At 29.4% G+C, this 19624-nt stretch overlaps 1 protein-coding gene across 1 annotated transcript in view; it reads right to left on the bottom strand.

Moving 5' to 3' along the window:
* LOC126740246 (transmembrane protein 47) overlaps positions 1-19608 on the bottom strand; it is a 63342-nt gene extending 43734 nt beyond the window's left edge. The window contains exons 1-2 of the mRNA XM_050446182.1: positions 19429-19608; positions 16956-17019 (exon numbers count right to left, since the gene is read on the bottom strand). Of these exons, the coding sequence (XP_050302139.1) occupies positions 16956-17009 (54 nt within the window). The 5' untranslated portion in view covers positions 17010-17019; positions 19429-19608. The remainder of the gene's footprint in view (positions 1-16955; positions 17020-19428) is intronic.
* Between the last annotated feature and the right edge of the window lie 16 nt (positions 19609-19624).

Raw genomic sequence — 19624 nt, 5'->3', positions numbered from 1 at the left:
ATGGTAAAGTTTACAGATTCTTCTATATACTACATATGTATTATTCTATATATTTTTTATTATTGCTAAGTAAGCATCTCGTCAACGAACTCGGTTATAGGGTGGCATCGCATCACTCTAATATTGCCATTGACCGGGTGTATCTAGCTTAATAAAATTGGTAATACAAATACTTTATTTATTATAATAATACGAATTTACCTTGCTAAGTTTCATTATCTATCCGTCAAAATCTTGGGCATCCTGCACCAGAATTATGAATTAAACGGTTCCCTAAAGGAACAAAATTAAGGACTATAAATTACAGACCATATTGGCCACTTCACAAATTTCGGAAATAAAAAAACTGGCCTTTTACGTGCGCTCCTACCTGCAATACGGGAACAAGTCGTCGAAAAATGGACGCGGTACCGACTCAATCAATCACGACCCACCTGTCGCCTGAGCTGTCAATATCAGCCAATCAAAAAAAAAAAGATAATTAAACCAGGAGAGTGATGCGTTACAGTAGTAATGTGTCTTTGACTGTGTGAATTTAAAGAAATATGAATACAAGAAGTTGACTGCAATTATTAATGTAATTAATGAAGTGTCAATGGAGCGTTAGTGAACATAAGGTAACAGTTACAGTATAATACATGACAACTTGGTCAAAAACTAATGTATTAAAATAATCTCGATCTAATTGTTGAAACAAAAAAGTGTGTCATCGAGGAAATTCGAACCCAGACCGCTTGTTCCATTGACACTCCATACCACGTGTGGGCCGTGAAAATTCAGGATTATACGATAAAAGTAAATTTCCATGTTATGCAAATGTAAAATCCTTGACCCTTTAGGAACAATGCTGAGCAATTTTAATTAAATACAATAGAGAGCGTTTATCCCGACTGTATGTATATATGCATATCTGGCAGGACGGTAATAAGTTATTCTATTCTAAAGGGTGCCCACGACATCAACGACCGCGAATTTCTCCGGGAAATCCGCAAACAGTTTCCATCAAATGCGGTTCACCTTAAACGCATTAATACCTTAAATCATCTTAGGATGTTATGCTAGCTTAAGACGAAAACTCGTTAAAGGAACATCGTGAGAGTGTCTTAGGGGCGAACATCTGAATTAGCTTGTTTAGATTAGCCTAAGAAAACTAAGCCATTATATTAAGAAGAATAGTCCCGAAAAATATTGTTATGGGTTATCAAGTTCACATAAAAAAATTTCAAAAAATCGAGATGTTGATTTTTTTTTAGTAGTAGTATCTAAGGACAAGTCACACTTGGCATGATGGAACAAACTCTATAATATTTTGTAGAATGTTTGGTCCAGTTTCTGAGTTATGGGCATTTTGTGGAATTTTTTGAAAAAAAAATTATTTATTTTAAATATTATTTTTTTTCTCACCCCCATGTGAATTTTCAAGAAAACGCTCAAATAGGTGTCTAATGAAATAATTCAGAGAATATGTATGCAAATTTTCAAATTTGTATTTGGACTAGTTTTTGAGTTATGGGCATTTTGTGGAATTTTTTGAAAAAAAAAATATTTTTTTTAAATATTATTTTTTTTCTCACCCCCATGTGAATTTTCAAGAAAACGTTGAAATAGGTGTCTAATGAAATAATTCAGAGAATATCTATGCAAATTTTCAAATTTGTATTTGGACTAGTTTTTGAGTTATGGGCATTTTGTGGAATTTTTTGAAAAAAAAAATATTTTTTTAAAATATTATTTTTTTTCTCACCCCCATGTGAATTTTCAAGAAAACGCTGAAATAGGTGTCTAATGAAATAATTCAGAGAATATGTGTGCAAATTTTCAAATTTGTATTTGGACTAGTTTTTGAGTTATGGGCATTTTGTGGATTTTTTTGAAAAAAAAAATATTTTTTTTTTAAATATTATTTTTTTTCTCACCCCCATGTGAATTTTTAAGAAAACGCTGAAATAGGTGTCTAATGAAATAATTCGGAGAATATGTGTGCAAATTTTCAAATTTGTATTTGGACTAGTTTTTGAGTTATGGGCATTTTATGGAATTTTTTTGAAAAAAAAATATTTATTTTCAATATAATTTTTTTTCTCACCCCCATGTAAATTTTCAAGAAAACGCTCAAATAGGTATCTAATGAAATAATTCAGAGAATATGTGTGCAAATTTTCAAATTTGTATTTGGACTAGTTTTTGAGTTATGGGCATTTTGTGGATTTTTTTGAAAAAAAAAATATTTTTTTTAAATATTATTTTTTTTCTCACCCCCATGTGAATTTTCAAGAAAACGCTGAAATAGGTGTCTAATGAAATAATTCAGAGAATATGTGTGCAAATTTTCAAATTTGTATTTGGACTAGTTTTTGAGTTATGGGCATTTTGTGGATTTTTTTGAAAAAAAAATATTTTTTTTTTAAATATTATTTTTTTTCTCACCCCCATGTGAATTTTTAAGAAAACGCTGAAATAGGTGTCTAATGAAATAATTCGGAGAATATGTGTGCAAATTTTCAAATTTGTATTTGGACTAGTTTTTGAGTTATGGGCATTTTATGGAATTTTTTTGAAAAAAAAATATTTATTTTCAATATAATTTTTTTTCTCACCCCCATGTAAATTTTCAAGAAAACGCTCAAATAGGTATCTAATGAAATAGTTCAGAGAATATGTATGCAAATTTTCAAATTTGTATTTGGACTAGTTTTTGAGTTATGGGCATTTTGTGGAATTTTTTGAAAAAAAAATTATTTTTTTTAAATATTATTTTTTTCTCACCCCCATGTAAGTTTTCAAGAAAACGCTGAAATAGGAGTCTAATGAAATAATTCATAGAATATGTATGCAAATTTTCAAATTTGTATTTGGACTAGTTTTTGAGTTATGGGCATTTTATGGAATTTTTTTGAAAAAAAAATATTTATTTTCAATATAATTTTTTTTCTCACCCCCATGTAAATTTTCAAGAAAACGCTCAAATAGGTATCTAATGAAATAGTTCAGAGAATATGTATGCAAATTTTCAAATTTGTATTTGGACTAGTTTTTGAGTTATGGGCATTTTGTGGAATTTTTTGAAAAAAAAATTATTTTTTTTTAAATATAATTTTTTTTCTCACCCCCATGTAAATTTTTAAGAAAACCCTGAAATAGGTGTCTAATGAAATAATTTAGAGAATATGTATGCAAATTTTCAAATTTGTATTTGCACTAGTTTTTGAGTTATGGGCATTTTGTGGAATTTTTTGAAAAAAAAAATTATTTATTTTAAATATTTTTTTTTTCTCACCCCCATGTAAATTTTCAAAAAAACGCTGAAATAGGTGTCTAATGAAATAATTTAGAGAATATGTGTGCAAATTTTCAAATTTGTATTTGGACTAGTTTTTGAGTAATGGGCATTTTGTGGAATTTTTTGAAAAAAAAAATTATTTATTTTAAATATTATTTTTTTTCTCACCCCCATGTGAATTTTCAAGAAAACGCTGAAATAGGTGTCTAATGAAATAATTCAAAGAATATGTGTGCACATTTTCAAATTTGTATTTGGACTAGTTTTTGAGTTATGGGCATTTTGTGGAATTTTTTGAAAAAAAAAATTATTTATTTTAAATATTATTTTTTTTCTCACCCCCATGTGAATTTTCAAGAAAACGCTCAAATAGGTGTCTAATGAAATAATTCAAAGAATATGTATGCAAATTTTCAAATTTGTATTTATACCAGTTTTTGAGTTATGGGCATTTTGTGGAATTTTTTGAAAAAAAAAATTATTTATTTTAAATATTATTTTTTTTCTCACCCCCATGTGAATTTTCAAGAAAACGCTGAAATAGGTGTCTAATGAAATAATTCAAAGAATATGTGTGCACATTTTCAAATTTGTATTTGGACTAGTTTTTGAGTTATGGGCATTTTGTGGAATTTTTTGAAAAAAAAAATATTTTTTTTAAATATTATTTTTTTTCTCACCCCCATGTAAATTTTCAAGAAAACGCTCAAATAGGTGTCTAATGAAATAATTCAAAGAATATGTGTGCAAATTTTCAAATTTGTATTTGGACTAGTTTTTGAGTTATGGGCATTTTGTGGAATTTTTTGAAAAAAAAAATATTTTTTTTAAATATTATTTTTTTTCTCACCCCCATGTGAATTTTCAAGAAAACGCTGAAATAGGTGTCTAATGAAATAATTCAAAGAATATGTGTGCACATTTTCAAATTTGTATTTGGACTAGTTTTTGAGTTATGGGCATTTTGTGGAATTTTTTGAAAAAAAAAATTATTTATTTTAAATATTATTTTTTTTCTCACCCCCATGTGAATTTTCAAGAAAACGCTCAAATAGGTGTCTAATGAAATAATTCAAAGAATATGTATGCAAATTTTCAAATTTGTATTTATACCAGTTTTTGAGTTATGGGCATTTTGTGGAATTTTTTGAAAAAAAAAATTATTTATTTTAAATATTATTTTTTTTCTCACCCCCATGTGAATTTTCAAGAAAACGCTGAAATAGGTGTCTAATGAAATAATTCAAAGAATATGTGTGCACATTTTCAAATTTGTATTTGGACTAGTTTTTGAGTTATGGGCATTTTGTGGAATTTTTTGAAAAAAAAAATATTTTTTTTAAATATTATTTTTTTTCTCACCCCCATGTAAATTTTCAAGAAAACGCTCAAATAGGTGTCTAATGAAATAATTCAAAGAATATGTGTGCAAATTTTCAAATTTGTATTTGGACTAGTTTTTGAGTTATGGGCATTTTGTGGAATTTTTTGAAAAAAAAAATATTTTTTTTAAATATTATTTTTTTTCTCACCCCCATGTGAATTTTCAAGAAAACGCTGAAATAGGTGTCTAATGAAATAATTCAAAGAATATGTATGCAAATTTTCAAATTTGTATTTGGACTAGTTTTTGAGTTATGGGCATTTTGTGGAATTTTTTGAAAAAAAAATTATTTATTTTAAATATTATTTTTTTTCTCACCCCCATGTGAATTTTCAAGAAAACGCTGAAATAGGTGTCTAATGAAATAATTCAAAGAATATGTATGCAAATTTTCAAATTTGTATTTGGACTAGTTTTTGAGTTATGGGCATTTTGTGGAATTTTTTGAAAAAAAAAATATTTTTTTTAAATATTATTTTTTTTCTCACCCCCATGTGAATTTTCAAGAAAACGCTGAAATAGGTGTCTAATGAAATAATTCAAAGAATATGTGTGCAAATTTTCAAATTTGTATTTGGACTAGTTTTTGAGTTATGGGCATTTTGTGGAATTTTTTGAAAAAAAAAATTATTTATTTTAAATATTATTTTTTTTCTCACCCCCATGTGAATTTTCAAGAAAACGCTGAAATAGGTGTCTAATGAAATAATTCAAAGAATATGTATGCAAATTTTCAAATTTGTATTTATACCAGTTTTTGAGTTATGGGCATTTTGTGGAATTTTTTGAAAAAAAAAATTATTTATTTTAAATATTATTTTTTTTCTCACCCCCATGTGAATTTTCAAGAAAACGCTGAAATAGGTGTCTAATGAAATAATTCAAAGAATATGTATGCAAATTTTCAAATTTGTATTTGGACTAGTTTTTGAGTTATGGGCATTTTGTGGAATTTTTTGAAAAAAAAAATATTTTTTTTAAATATTATTTTTTTTCTCACCCCCATGTAAATTTTCAAGAAAACGCTCAAATAGGTGTCTAATGAAATAATTCAAAGAATATGTGTGCAAATTTTCAAATTTGTATTTGGACTAGTTTTTGAGTTATGGGCATTTTGTGGAATTTTTTGAAAAAAAAAATATTTTTTTTAAATATTATTTTTTTTCTCACCCCCATGTAAATTTTCAAGAAAACGCTCAAATAGGTGTCTAATGAAATAATTCAAAGAATATGTGTGCAAATTTTCAAATTTGTATTTGGACTAGTTTTTGAGTTATGGGCATTTTGTGGAATTTTTTGAAAAAAAAAATTATTTATTTTAAATATTATTTTTTTTCTCACCCCCATGTGAATTTTCAAGAAAACGCTCAAATAGGTGTCTAATGAAATAATTCAAAGAATATGTATGCAAATTTTCAAATTTGTATTTATACCAGTTTTTGAGTTATGGGCATTTTGTGGAATTTTTTGAAAAAAAAAATTATTTATTTTAAATATTATTTTTTTTCTCACCCCCATGTGAATTTTCAAGAAAACGCTGAAATAGGTGTCTAATGAAATAATTCAAAGAATATGTGTGCAAATTTTCAAATTTGTATTTGGACTAGTTTTTGAGTTATGGGCATTTTGTGGAATTTTTTGAAAAAAAAAATTATTTATTTTAAATATTATTTTTTTTCTCACCCCCATGTGAATTTTCAAGAAAACGCTGAAATAGGTGTCTAATGAAATAATTCAAAGAATATGTGTGCACATTTTCAAATTTGTATTTGGACTAGTTTTTGAGTTATGGGCATTTTGTGGAATTTTTTGAAAAAAAAAATATTTTTTTTAAATATTATTTTTTTTCTCACCCCCATGTAAATTTTCAAGAAAACGCTCAAATAGATGTCTAATGAAATAATTCAAAGAATATGTGTGCAAATTTTCAAATTTGTATTTGGACTAGTTTTTGAGTTATGGGCATTTTGTGGAATTTTTTGAAAAAAAAAATATTTTTTTTAAATATTATTTTTTTTCTCACCCCCATGTAAATTTTCAAGAAAACGCTCAAATAGATGTCTAATGAAATAATTCAAAGAATATGTGTGCAAATTTTCAAATTTGTATTTGGACTAGTTTTTGAGTTATGGGCATTTTGTGGAATTTTTTGAAAAAAAAAATTATTTATTTTAAATATTATTTTTTTTCTCACCCCCATGTGAATTTTCAAGAAAACGCTGAAATAGGTGTCTAATGAAATAATTCAAAGAATATGTGTGCAAATTTTCAAATTTGTATTTGGACTAGTTTTTGAGTTATGGGCATTTTGTGGAATTTTTTGAAAAAAAAAATTATTTATTTTAAATATTATTTTTTTTCTCACCCCCATGTGAATTTTCAAGAAAACGCTGAAATAGGTGTCTAATGAAATAATTCAAAGAATATGTATGCAAATTTTCAAATTTGTATTTGGACTAGTTTTTGAGTTATGGGCATTTTGTGGAATTTTTTGAAAAAAAAAATATTTTTTTTAAATATTATTTTTTTTCTCACCCCCATGTAAATTTTCAAGAAAACGCTCAAATAGATGTCTAATGAAATAATTCAAAGAATATGTGTGCAAATTTTCAAATTTGTATTTGGACTAGTTTTTGAGTTATGGGCATTTTGTGGAATTTTTTGAAAAAAAAAATATTTTTTTTAAATATTATTTTTTTTCTCACCCCCATGTAAATTTTCAAGAAAACGCTCAAATAGATGTCTAATGAAATAATTCAAAGAATATGTGTGCAAATTTTCAAATTTGTATTTGGACTAGTTTTTGAGTTATGGGCATTTTGTGGAATTTTTTGAAAAAAAAAATATTTTTTTTAAATATTATTTTTTTTCTCACCCCCATGTGAATTTTCAAGAAAACGCTGAAATAGGTGTCTAATGAAATAATTCAAAGAATATGTGTGCACATTTTCAAATTTGTATTTGGACTAGTTTTTGAGTTATGGGCATTTTGTGGAATTTTTTGAAAAAAAAAATATTTTTTTTAAATATTATTTTTTTTCTCACCCCCATGTAAATTTTCAAGAAAACGCTCAAATAGGTGTCTAATGAAATAATTCAAAGAATATGTGTGCAAATTTTCAAATTTGTATTTGGACTAGTTTTTGAGTTATGGGCATTTTATGGAATTTTTTGAAAAAAAAAATATTTTTTTTAAATATTATTTTTTTTCTCACCCTCATGTAAATTTTCAAGAAAACGCTGAAATAGGTGTCTAATGAAATAATTCAGAGAATATGTATGCAAATTTTGAAATTTGTATTTGGACTAGTTTTTGAGTTATGGGCATTTTGTGGAAAAAAAATTAATCTTTTTAAATTTTTTTTCCAACACACTGTATACTCTTTTCCTCCTCAATTACAAATCCTTTGTAAAGCTTAATGAGCAATGAAAAATCCAAAGAGCAATTTTATTTAACGTAATAAGAGTTTCCGGTCTTTAAACGTAGCGTAGGCCTCGGGGCTATTGTGAAATCGATCAGGGAAACCGTAGCTGCGCGTCGACGCTTTTATCCTTATCGGCGTGTTTTATATTCCTACAGGATTTTGCCCACTTTTCTCTTATTTATATTCGATTTACCCTTTTTATTTCCACACACTTATTTGCCATAGTATTATTATTATTATTACTATTATTAATGTAAACATTTTTGAGATATTTATATACAGAATGTTCCAAGCTATGTGGGTAATCTTCCAAAAACCGCATAATATTTAGGTGTCGTTTTCTCAATAACTTTTACCCTTATGCTTCTTTTTCCTGGACATCCTGTATATATAATTTTTTTTTGAATATTAAGAGCTTTCAATATATAGCATGTCTTTTAAAAAATTACAAAATATTATTAAAAGTTAAACTTCTCTCAAGGGTCAGCTCTAATAAGGCAAAGGTCCTGAGATACCTTATACATGAAATACGGGGTTAATATTTGCACTTATACCATAGGTTTCCCTAATGGAACACTCTGTATATTTTTCCCCAAATGACGCACATCAATAATTATTTATTCAAGTTCTATATCTAATTTATTAAACAGTATTGTTTCAGAACTACCCGGTATACACACCTTAATAGTCTTTTGATTGAATTCGCCCTTATTATATTCCTTTGTTCCTTATGAAAAATTGCTTTTTTTTTCTTCAAAGCATCATTCATCCCCCCGCTTCCCTGTTTATATACAAAACAAAATGGGAGGGAGACATTGATAAGGGAACTTGACGACGCGAACGTGTACTTTCCCACGCATTTTCTTTCTTCAAATCTGTTTTTTGGGGGAAAGCGAGTCCTGTTATTAGGAGGAAAAATAACGTGGAAAGCGCGTTTTCTAATACGAATTTTCAAACCATTAATAAACTTTTATTGTATAGTATATAGAAGGTCACTTTTTTGTCAATTGTCCCTCTGTCATGTGACACGAAAATTGTATTTTATATCCGGTAACAACCTCGCATCCCGTTTAATGAACAATGAACCAGGCGACTCAATTTCCGACTCGTGATTCAATTAGAGCCTTCGGGGTGTTAAAAGGGTTACACCAATAATTTACCCCTTTTAAACTTTATTTTGTTTCGTTTAACGATGCTCGTTTTTCTATCCCGTTACTTAAGGGTTTATTAAATATTTAAACCTTATACAGCCAGTTACTATATTAACTTCCTTTCAGTTAAGTTGTAACTAAGAACAAAGAATTAAGAGAGGAAGAAGTCCATTCTGAAGTGGAGTCAATATAATATTGAAAAGTTAAGGGAAAGTCTTTTCTCCCCAAATAAAGTGCTAATCCTCTGATTTCAGGAGGGATGCATTTCGGCAAGTGTTCCTACCATCATCAGACTCTAAAATATATTTCGAACAGTTCAAAAACATATACGAACATTCTTTTTCCTTGACAGGTGACATACACAAAAATACAGATAAAATTATGAAAATTGTAAAATACTTACTGGGTTACTTAACACATACACAAATTCTAAACAATAACAAACAATACTTGAATAGTACATTGCATGGCATCTAGTGAACAGTTAAAATTATAATAAAATTGAACAATATGAGATTAATATAAAGAGATTAATAAATAATTCGTAATTATGCCCAGAACTGGATATTACAAAAAAGTCAGTAACAGTGATGATTTTGAGATTCTGCCTTACAATTCCACTTCTAGATTTATTCTTCGCCTCAAACAATTATTTAAAAGCTGTACAGCTACCTTCGATCATTTTTCTATTTCACCCTACAAACTCCTCCCAATGAATGCGGTTACTCCACTTCTTTATTGTCTACCTAAAATACATAAACAAAACTATCCTGTGAGACCCGTAGTTTCCTATATCGATTCTCCCGCCTCAAAAGTTTCCTCCTGGTTAACGTGTATCCTCCCTCAACTCACCAATTTCTCTAACCCACATTCTTATGTGTTATGTGAGTACAAGTTAAAAATGGCGTTTTCGGTTTATAAGTTTAAGACAAAGTAATTATTATAAACTTCAACACTATATAACTCTCTCAAATAAACCGTTTATGGCGCATCAATTTGTCGGTATTTAACCGAACGAATTCCTATAGTATGTAAATCGCGTTTTATAAGCCATTGATTCCTATTCCTAAACCATTCGCCGATATTCAAATCGGGTTCTTTTCTCTTCTCTCTATATCAGCGTATATAGACGAAATTCTATTCGATCGCTATATTTCATACATTACGAAAGGAATTTGATTTATAACAACTGACTGGCTGAAGCGTACGAAGGTTTTGAATTTTTTTATCATTAATTCTCGCATCGGTTTCAGTTTCTTGCTATACTCTCTCAGCTTCATTTTTCATTGTTTTTCGAGCGAGAAAAATTAAATTGAAATTTTTTGAGTAGATCATTATTAATCAAATAAAGTTTATTTTATAATTTTGGCCTTGGTGAATTAAAACTTATTAACGTAAAGTTATGAAGTTGTAACCACCATGGTCTTTACTGACGTGAAGTCAAACTCTCATATATTCTTGATAGGACTAAAACAAATATTGCTATGCTTCCTTTGCAGATAATAATTAATTATTATTATAAATATTATTATATATAATTATTATTATTATTGATGTATTATAGTGCATTGGTTAAGTGAATCTTGTTTGAGGTTTCGTGATAATACAGGTAAGTAAATATTATAATCATGTTTTTATGTAGTATTTGCTCGATTAAGATTAAATTCGTTAATATTCAAAAATATAATAAGCATTTGTATATACACCGAAATCTTAATTGATTATTCCGAGATAAGGAAATTTCCTAATAATATTCCTCCAATCAGGGAAACTAAAGAAGAATGGCCATTCCTATATACATCACCATCTCTCTTTTGGCATTTTCAAGAATTAACAGGTGCTGATATTCCTACTGAATGAAATAAATGAGAAACCTGACAAAATCACAAAGTGCCTTAAACTCCCCAAAGACGCTGATTTAAATGAAAATGTATCAATAGAACAGCAACTAATTAAAAATTTAATACAGCACTTCAAGGAAGATATTGAATTGTTGATATCTCAAACAGAGGCAAGCGACATTTTTTATAAATAAAAAAAAACTAAAACCTTAATTACAACTGTAATATTATTTTTTATTTTAAATATATTTTTTTTATTCCAGGTCCAAATAAATTTAAACGACAACGATGTTTATCCCGACAATTTGCCACTAACGCCTATAATTTTAAAGCAAGGTAAATAATTTATGCCTTAGAAGTATCAAACAATAACATATACTTATCTTATTATTTTAGAAAACAAAAATTGCTTTTATGTTTTGGTTGAATGTCAAATAATACAGGCAGATGGCTACACCACTTTTCTGGAGGCCCTAAAAGTTCTTCTTGCGTTGTATTTTGCACTAAACTTGGTTTACCCAAAAAAACTAGAAACTACCCTGTAATTTCTCCAAAGATATTTTCTAAAACTTCACCCCGATCAGGGAAGTAAAGCCAGGCAGGTATCTAATAGCCGAAAGAAGGTATTTTCTCTAATGATGAATTCAATAAAAAATAAAAAAACATAATAAGTACCTATAATATATCTTTGTTATATTATTATGCATACTATGTATATTTTTTTATGTAGAAAAATATTTTTTTTGTTAACATCTTACATGCCATGTAATGTTATTTATTTTGTTTACGTATAAGTACCTACGACAATAATTTTATTGAAGAAGAAGGTACATATTTCCTATATTTTATTTTATTATTATTAGAATAATAGGTTTTTGTTAGACAGTGTGATTTTAAAGTCGATTTTTTGATCTTTTAACAAAAGATTAAGATCAAAAAAAGTTTATTCCATTTACCGCATTTTTCAAATATTTAACTTAATGGCGCTGGGTATTAAAATGTGCAAAAATAAGCTAATTATAGATTTTAAAATTTTATTCATTTAAATATTAAATAATACAATATATATTTTGTAATTTTTACCAATAAACAAATTAATTTCAAAATATTTAAATGGACAATTTACTTGCCTAACAATTAATTATTCATAACATATTTTAAAATTTTAATAATTGTATTAATAAATAGTACAATATATATTTTGTAATTCTTACTAATAAAATTGGTAACATCGTTTTTTTCTTTAAATTATTATTCATTTTTACAGTATTTGAACGGAAAATTTACAAATTTTAATTGGTAAATTTACATTACCTATTACTAATGAAGATTACTTAAAATATTCTATATTTTCATATTCACAATTGCTTTGTAATTATATGGAATAAGGATTGGTCACAAAATTACCTAAACTAAATACTGAATTTTATGAATCGTTTTTATCAGTGTATCCGAGGTGTCTACCGACTTGCCTTGTAGTGTTTCTGAAAAAAAATTATTCTATATCTGTCAGGCATTACTGTAAATAAAATTTAAAGTGAAGTTCCACAATACCAAAATATTACACACTGTCTTACCTGAACATTTTTTAATTTTTACAGGAAAGTCGGCGTCAGTATCTATTATTTTTTCACTAATATACCACTTATTGGAATAATACATTTTAACCTTAGTGCCTATTTTTAATTGTCCACTAAACAACAGTTCTTTAGAAAAGACGACATTTTTTGTCCCGTCTTTCCACAACACAAGCACATCCATCATAAAAACAGTACTGACTAACACCGCATTTTATCCAGTCTGCAATGATTACGCACTTGGATTATTATTCCTGTCAGAACTCTGTAAACTGAGTTACGCCAGTTATATGCCTAAGAAGAGCTGACTCTCCAGTGTAAATCTACCCACTTGCGTGGTTGGCTACATCAGTACTCTTTGCATTATATAAACCTTAGATTTTAAGTCGCTTTATCTCATTGTTTCTGTTGCTGCACGTTATACTGTTTAGAAATAAAATTGTTTTTAAAAAGTCTCCGTGTCGTTCAACGTTCGTATTTGGCGCAGTCGGTAGGATTGTGCCCTAGTCGTCGGGAAAGTCGGTCTACAAAATTTTCGTACCGTACGAAAATCGTGCCGAAAAACAAAGACTTCTAGGAGTGTTTTCCAACACTAATAGTGCAATCCAGAAGAACCAGCGACACCTGACACCTCTGTAGGCAGATTCAAGAGATCACGCGAAGAAGAAGTCACGCAGTAAGTGCCTTTTCATTTCATCTCTATAAACCCTCTGTTTAAGAAATTTATAGGGATATTTAGGAATTTTCGCGAATTAAACGCATATAGATTTTATTTCCAGCATATTGAATGCAATTTTAGTTGATAGTTTCAGCGAATTGATCGTATTTAATTTTAATCTCAAGCGCATGGATCGCATTTAGTTTTAGAATATTCTATCATTTTTATGAACGATATAGAAGAACTAAGTACTTCACTCAGTGATTTATCTTTAATAGAAAAACTTATAGAAATGACTCCACCATCCACTACCCCCAAAGTAAATTGGGATCTTTTCAGATCTAAATTAAGCAATATTAAGCCTTACGATTGGGATTGCAATAAGCTTAATAAATTTATTAATAGGTGCGAAAGCTTTATTGATAGTTATAGGAACCTTAACGACGAGGAATTAAATAAACATATATTCGAATGTATCCAAGAAAAATTAATTAATAAAGCTGAAAGTTTAGTCGGTAACCGCGCCGAAATAACTGATTGGTTTATTTTACGTGATGCTTTAATACAATGCTTTTCAGACCGTAGAGATCTGGATTGTCTAACTCAAGAGTTAATTAGAACCAGACCTTACAAAAATGAACATTTATTAAGTTTTGGTAATAGGCTTCAACTTTTAAGAAGCGATATTGCTCAAAAAATAGGTAATGATTCTAGCTATAGTACTAATGAAAAACTTTGCCACATTAAACATTATGAAAAAACTGCCCTAAACACTTTTATTGCAGGCTGTACAGGCATTCAAAAAAATAATATGCATCTAAAAAGACCCGCCAGCCTTGAAGACGCAATGGCCTATATTAAAGAGTTCGAAAATTTCGAAAGGCTTTATGGCAGTTTCGAAACAAATAAGTTTCAAAAATCTAGTCACAATGCTAATAATAATGTATATAATAACTTTAGGAATAGTAATCCCCCGAGTCATATAATAGGCAAAATTACAATAACTCCTTTAATTCACAACCCAATCAACAACAGTACTATCAAACACCACAGTTCGCTAATCAACATAACTCTTCCACACCACAAATGCAAACTTCCCAATTTCCAACTGGCCCTGTTAACATGCCACCCCCAAGACAGTTACCACCCCAAAAATACTTCACAAACAGTCAAGTTTTTGGAAAACCAAAGAATATTTTCAAACCTGGTCAAATAAATCCGCGGGACTTACCAAAACCGGAACCAATGTCCACCACTTCTAGAAATCCTTCTATGAGAAGTTTCAGACCACCCCTATACAGTATGGAAATCGCAACTATTTCCAAACAAATCCAAATGTAAAACCCAACTTCACATTCCAGGAATTAAATCACCAGGAATATCCTGATGAACCCTCTGGAGAATATTCTAATAATTATGAAGGCGCATATTGCACCAATTATGCTGATAATTGGGAAACAGAATATGCTCAAGACTATTTTGATGAAATTGATCAAAATGTCGAATTAAAAAAACAAGAAAAAAATCCCCAACATTCAAATGAAATCTATGATACTGACTATCTAAATTTTCAAGACCTATCCATAACACAGTAGAAATAAATATTTCTTCTTATAACTCGCTACCCTATCTTGTAGTTAGTTCCCCGAAAACAAAATTGTTGATCGACACTGGTAGTAGTAGATCAATACTAAAACCGTATATTGCAGAAAAATATTTCCCGAATTGTATATATAATACATGATTATAATAATAACTTTACTAGTGGTTGCCCAGAAGAAGCTGCTTCCAAGATGCCAGAAGCCAAAACCTGGACCTGCCACTTCCAACCCTGAAGAGCCAGAAGAGCAAACACACTCCATTATGTTTGCCTCTTAAGGAGGGAGGAGTTATATGCCTAAGAAGAGCTGACTCTCCAGTGTAAATCTACCCACTTGCGTGGTTGGCTACATCAGTACTTTTTGCATTATATAAACCTTAGATTTTAAGTCGCTTTATCTCATTGTTTCTGTTGCTGCACGTTATACTGTCAGTTTGTACTTTTAGAAATAAAATTATTTTTAAAAAGTCTCCGTGTCGTTCAACGTTTGTATTTCGCCTGAAGTGGTTGGATTTGTTTAAAAAAATAAATATCTCACAAACTGACGTATCTCGACTTACGTCTGTTTGTGAGAACTAAAATGTAAAATATTTTGATATACCACAAAATGTCTTTCATTTTACCAACGAACCCATGCGAATTGGTTACGCTACTTTGTGAGATGAAAATCTACTTATTTAGAAGCAAGTTGCTGTAAAAATCACAAATTCGCATTTTTATGAGATACGTCAGTTTGGAAGATTAACGACGATTTGTTCACCAAAATACCTCGGGGTGTAAATTTATCAATTCAAATAAAAGAACTTATAATTGAGAACCACCATGCCGTAAATTAGACAAGTCACAAGTGTCAGGTCAAAAGACTATAAAATATTGTTTGTACTTCTCGCGATTACTTTTAGCGTTTATTGTTACATTTTTATGCATACTTGTTCGTAAACTGTTAAGTTCGGTACTGCTATTCCGCCCATTTGTAATTCGAACAGAACTAAGAAATCGTGTATTTTTTCGACCTCGTTTTTAAAGCCAAAAATGCGATATCCCAGCTAACGATTTTTCATTTATAAACAATTAGGTACGAACGCAGGCAGAACTGCAAAAACATATGGAAAAATCGCCACATTAAAGTCCATTCAAAGCCCGGCCGTCTATTTCTTTTTTTTTTGTTTGTGAAAAATAACTATAATGGCCCCGATGTCTTTTATTTTTAGAAAAACGTTCCGTGTAAACAAGAAAAGTAGAAAAGCGAGCAAATGCACCAATAAAAGCCGGGCGCGATTACGTTCTTTGATGCGGCAGTTTCCTTTTTCTATACCCTACAAACGATTTCTTTTTGCTCCGCTAAAATCATTTCAAAAAACCTTTATGGGAGGATTTAAGTCCTAGAAGGGAAAGATACTAAGAACGTTTTCTTTTAGGTTAAAACAATCTCTTCTTAGTACAATCTTAACATGAAAACCGCCTCTATCAAAATATTAATAGAATGTTACACTGTTGGGGTTATGTACTATACCAAGAAATTCCGCCAGTTATCACAACTTTTGCATTTAAATTAAGACACTAAAATATGTCTTCATTTAGATGCAAAAGATGATAAGTTGGAAAAAAAATTTTTTTGGCACAATGATTCTTTATAGTCAGGTTATCCCCCACCTCCAATTACTCCTTATTGGTTGGTTAACATAATCTTTAAAGGAAGTTAACCCAGCACTTACCTCACAATAATAAAGTATCTTGGACAGAATAAAATTATGCAGAAAATATTCTGTAAATCATCCTGCTCCCATTCTACATTATTAGGTCCTGAAAAGCGAACGACGACGATCAATCATCCCTTTTAGTAACTTTACGGTTTAGCAAATAATGCTGGTAATCGTCTTTGACAGGTTTATAAAGGGGTTGATAATGTGCTAAAAGCGCCCTAACTTTCTTAATCTACTCTTTTTTTGGATGTTTTCAATGATTTTTGACTCATAAATGTTCAGCCAAACATCTTCATCATAATTACAGCAATAATAACTATTGATGTGACGACTTACCTTTAATGGACGTTTAATACTAACAGTCTCGATAGTTGTAGTAGGATGTGCCATTGCAGTAATTCTGCAAGAAAATTTATTTATTTATTTATTTATTTATTTACGGCCTTGCCATTTTACAATAAATAGAACTAATTACTAAATACAGTATAGATATACATTGCTATACAAAAAAAAAGTATATATCACAATATAGGCCTTAAAGATCCTCTAAATCTTGCCTCTGAAGTTCCAAAAAAATCTACAGATTGTTGCATAGAGTTTGCATTATTTAACATTCTTGTAATAGGGTTATTTTTGCCATAATTTGTAGAATGGTAAGGAACATAAAAAACGTTAGTATGCCGATTCCTTCTTATAGGTACATTCAGACATACTAGATTTAAAAGATCAGGACAATCAATCACACCATTAATAATCTTGTGAAGTAAACGAATTTCAAGATTTAGTCTCCTCCCTTCCAAAGTATCAATATTAAGTAGCGATCTTAATTCACTATAAGAATAATCATCTCTGATATAACCACATCTGTAACCAATATAATGAAGAAACTTATTCTGCACTCGCTCAATTGCAGTTACATAACAAGGGTTCCAGATAGGTGAGCAATACTCCAGAACACTTCTAACTAGTGAGCAATATAGTTTCTTTATCATAAAAATTGAAAAGTCCTTACTAGACCGTATGATGAAACCTAACATTCTATGAGCCCGAGAGATAATACCCAATATATGAATATCAAATGATAATTTGCTGTCCAATACAACACCAAGATCCTTCATTTCATCGGTTGATGGAATAATTGTAAGAAATAGGACTTTTTACTCTTGAAAATGATATTTGATAGCATTTTTTTACGTTAAGGTCCATATAATTTGCTTGACACCAGTCATAAAAATTATCAATATCTTCCTGAAGAAGCTTAACATCAGTCATTGTTCTAATAGGCCGAAATATCTTTACATCATCTGCAAACATTAGTACCAAGCTATTTTTTATATTTTGAGGTAAATCTAATAGGAACAAATTGAACAGAAGGGGACCGCAGTGTGACCCTTGAGGTACCCCTGATGAAACAATTATAGGTCTAGACACTGAACTACCATAATTGACTCTCTGCATTCTATTAGTTAAAAAACTATTTAACCAATCAGCTAATTCCCAAGGCCCTTAACTTTGCAACCAAGAAATTATGGTCCACTCTATCAAAGGCCTTGGAAAAGTCAGTATAAACAGAGTCGACTTGACACCCTTGCTCCATATTGCTTAAAATAAAATTTATGTACATTAAAAGATTTGTATTGGTAGATCTATTTTTTATGAAACCATGTTGCTTACTATTAAGTATACCACGACAATCACTGTACAGTTTTCTAGCAACAAGGGAGTCAAACAGTTTAGGTATTTCACTCTGAATGCAGACTCCCCTATAATTATCAACAGCCGATCTATTCCCTGATTTAAATATGGGTTTTATATTGCTCACCTTCCAGAAATCTGGAAAAATTCCTGATTCCATTGATTTGTTAAAAATCATTGCTAGAGGAATAGCCAAAGTGTAAACGCATTTCTTTAAAAAGTAACATGGTATTCCATCTGGCCCAATACTTAGTTTAAATGGCATTGAATTTATTCCATCTATTATATCAATTAAACTAAAATGATAATAATTTACATTTATACAATTTTGAAAAACATAATTATTGGAATGAATGAAATTTATTAAGTTTATTATTATATCTCACAGATATTGACTAAGCAAGAAATCCACAATTTCAGGATGTATACAACTATTTACAAATGTATCAATGATTTGCTAATAGCACAAAATTATATTCTTGATTTTGAAAAATATTATTAAGTGGAGTGAGTGTGATAAGACTCACATGGGCATATCATGGGCTTACAAGCAAAAGGCACTTTTGGAAGGTCATTTTTTTAAGAAAATTGGTTTTTACTGCACCGAACTTAGCAAATTGATTATTTATGTACAGCTAAATCACACAAGTCCTAAATGGGCTATAAAGAGAATTGCCCATTATCGAAACACACTAATTTGAATTTGGTACAAATCGAATCCCTGTGAAACACATTAAGTTCCTTAGTGCTTATTATTTTTTTTATGTCTCAAATGTTATCTAGCAATAAGCACTAAGTCTTTTAGTGCCTTTAACTTGTAAGTACAATCATACAAAACGTTGTAAATTAATCAATAAGTGCGTGTCTGTAGGACCTTGTAAGTATATTTCAATAATATATAATTTATAGTAAGGTTAGTATGGTAATGCCTACTCCCAGGTTGTATGTAGGTAAATCACAATAATGTTCTACCATAAACCGTAATTCTTACTCACATAATATGACCTCAAACTAAATTAACATCTGCTTCAGGTATGACTAACAATAAAATAACACAAAGTGAAAATCATCTTTATTGGATCCAAAATCTGAAATCCTAATTGAGGGGACTCACCTGTTCGATTACTCCGGGAAGCCCTTAACTGGTGCACACGTTCACCGATAAGATAAGATTACCAAGTCCGAAATACGCGATAACACCGTTTATCACTTTTAAATGGATTTTATTTACAAAATAATCGAAATCGAGAGCAAACACCAAACGAGACTTTTATATCATCATCAAAATGTCAACAATAAAAATCTTCTTG

The sequence above is a fragment of the Anthonomus grandis genome, chromosome 9 (assembly GCF_022605725.1).
Source record: "Anthonomus grandis grandis chromosome 9, icAntGran1.3, whole genome shotgun sequence".
NCBI lineage: Eukaryota > Metazoa > Arthropoda > Insecta > Coleoptera > Curculionidae > Anthonomus > Anthonomus grandis.
The sequence above is the reverse complement of the archived record's forward strand: the minus strand, read 5'-3'. Positions and strand labels throughout refer to the sequence as shown.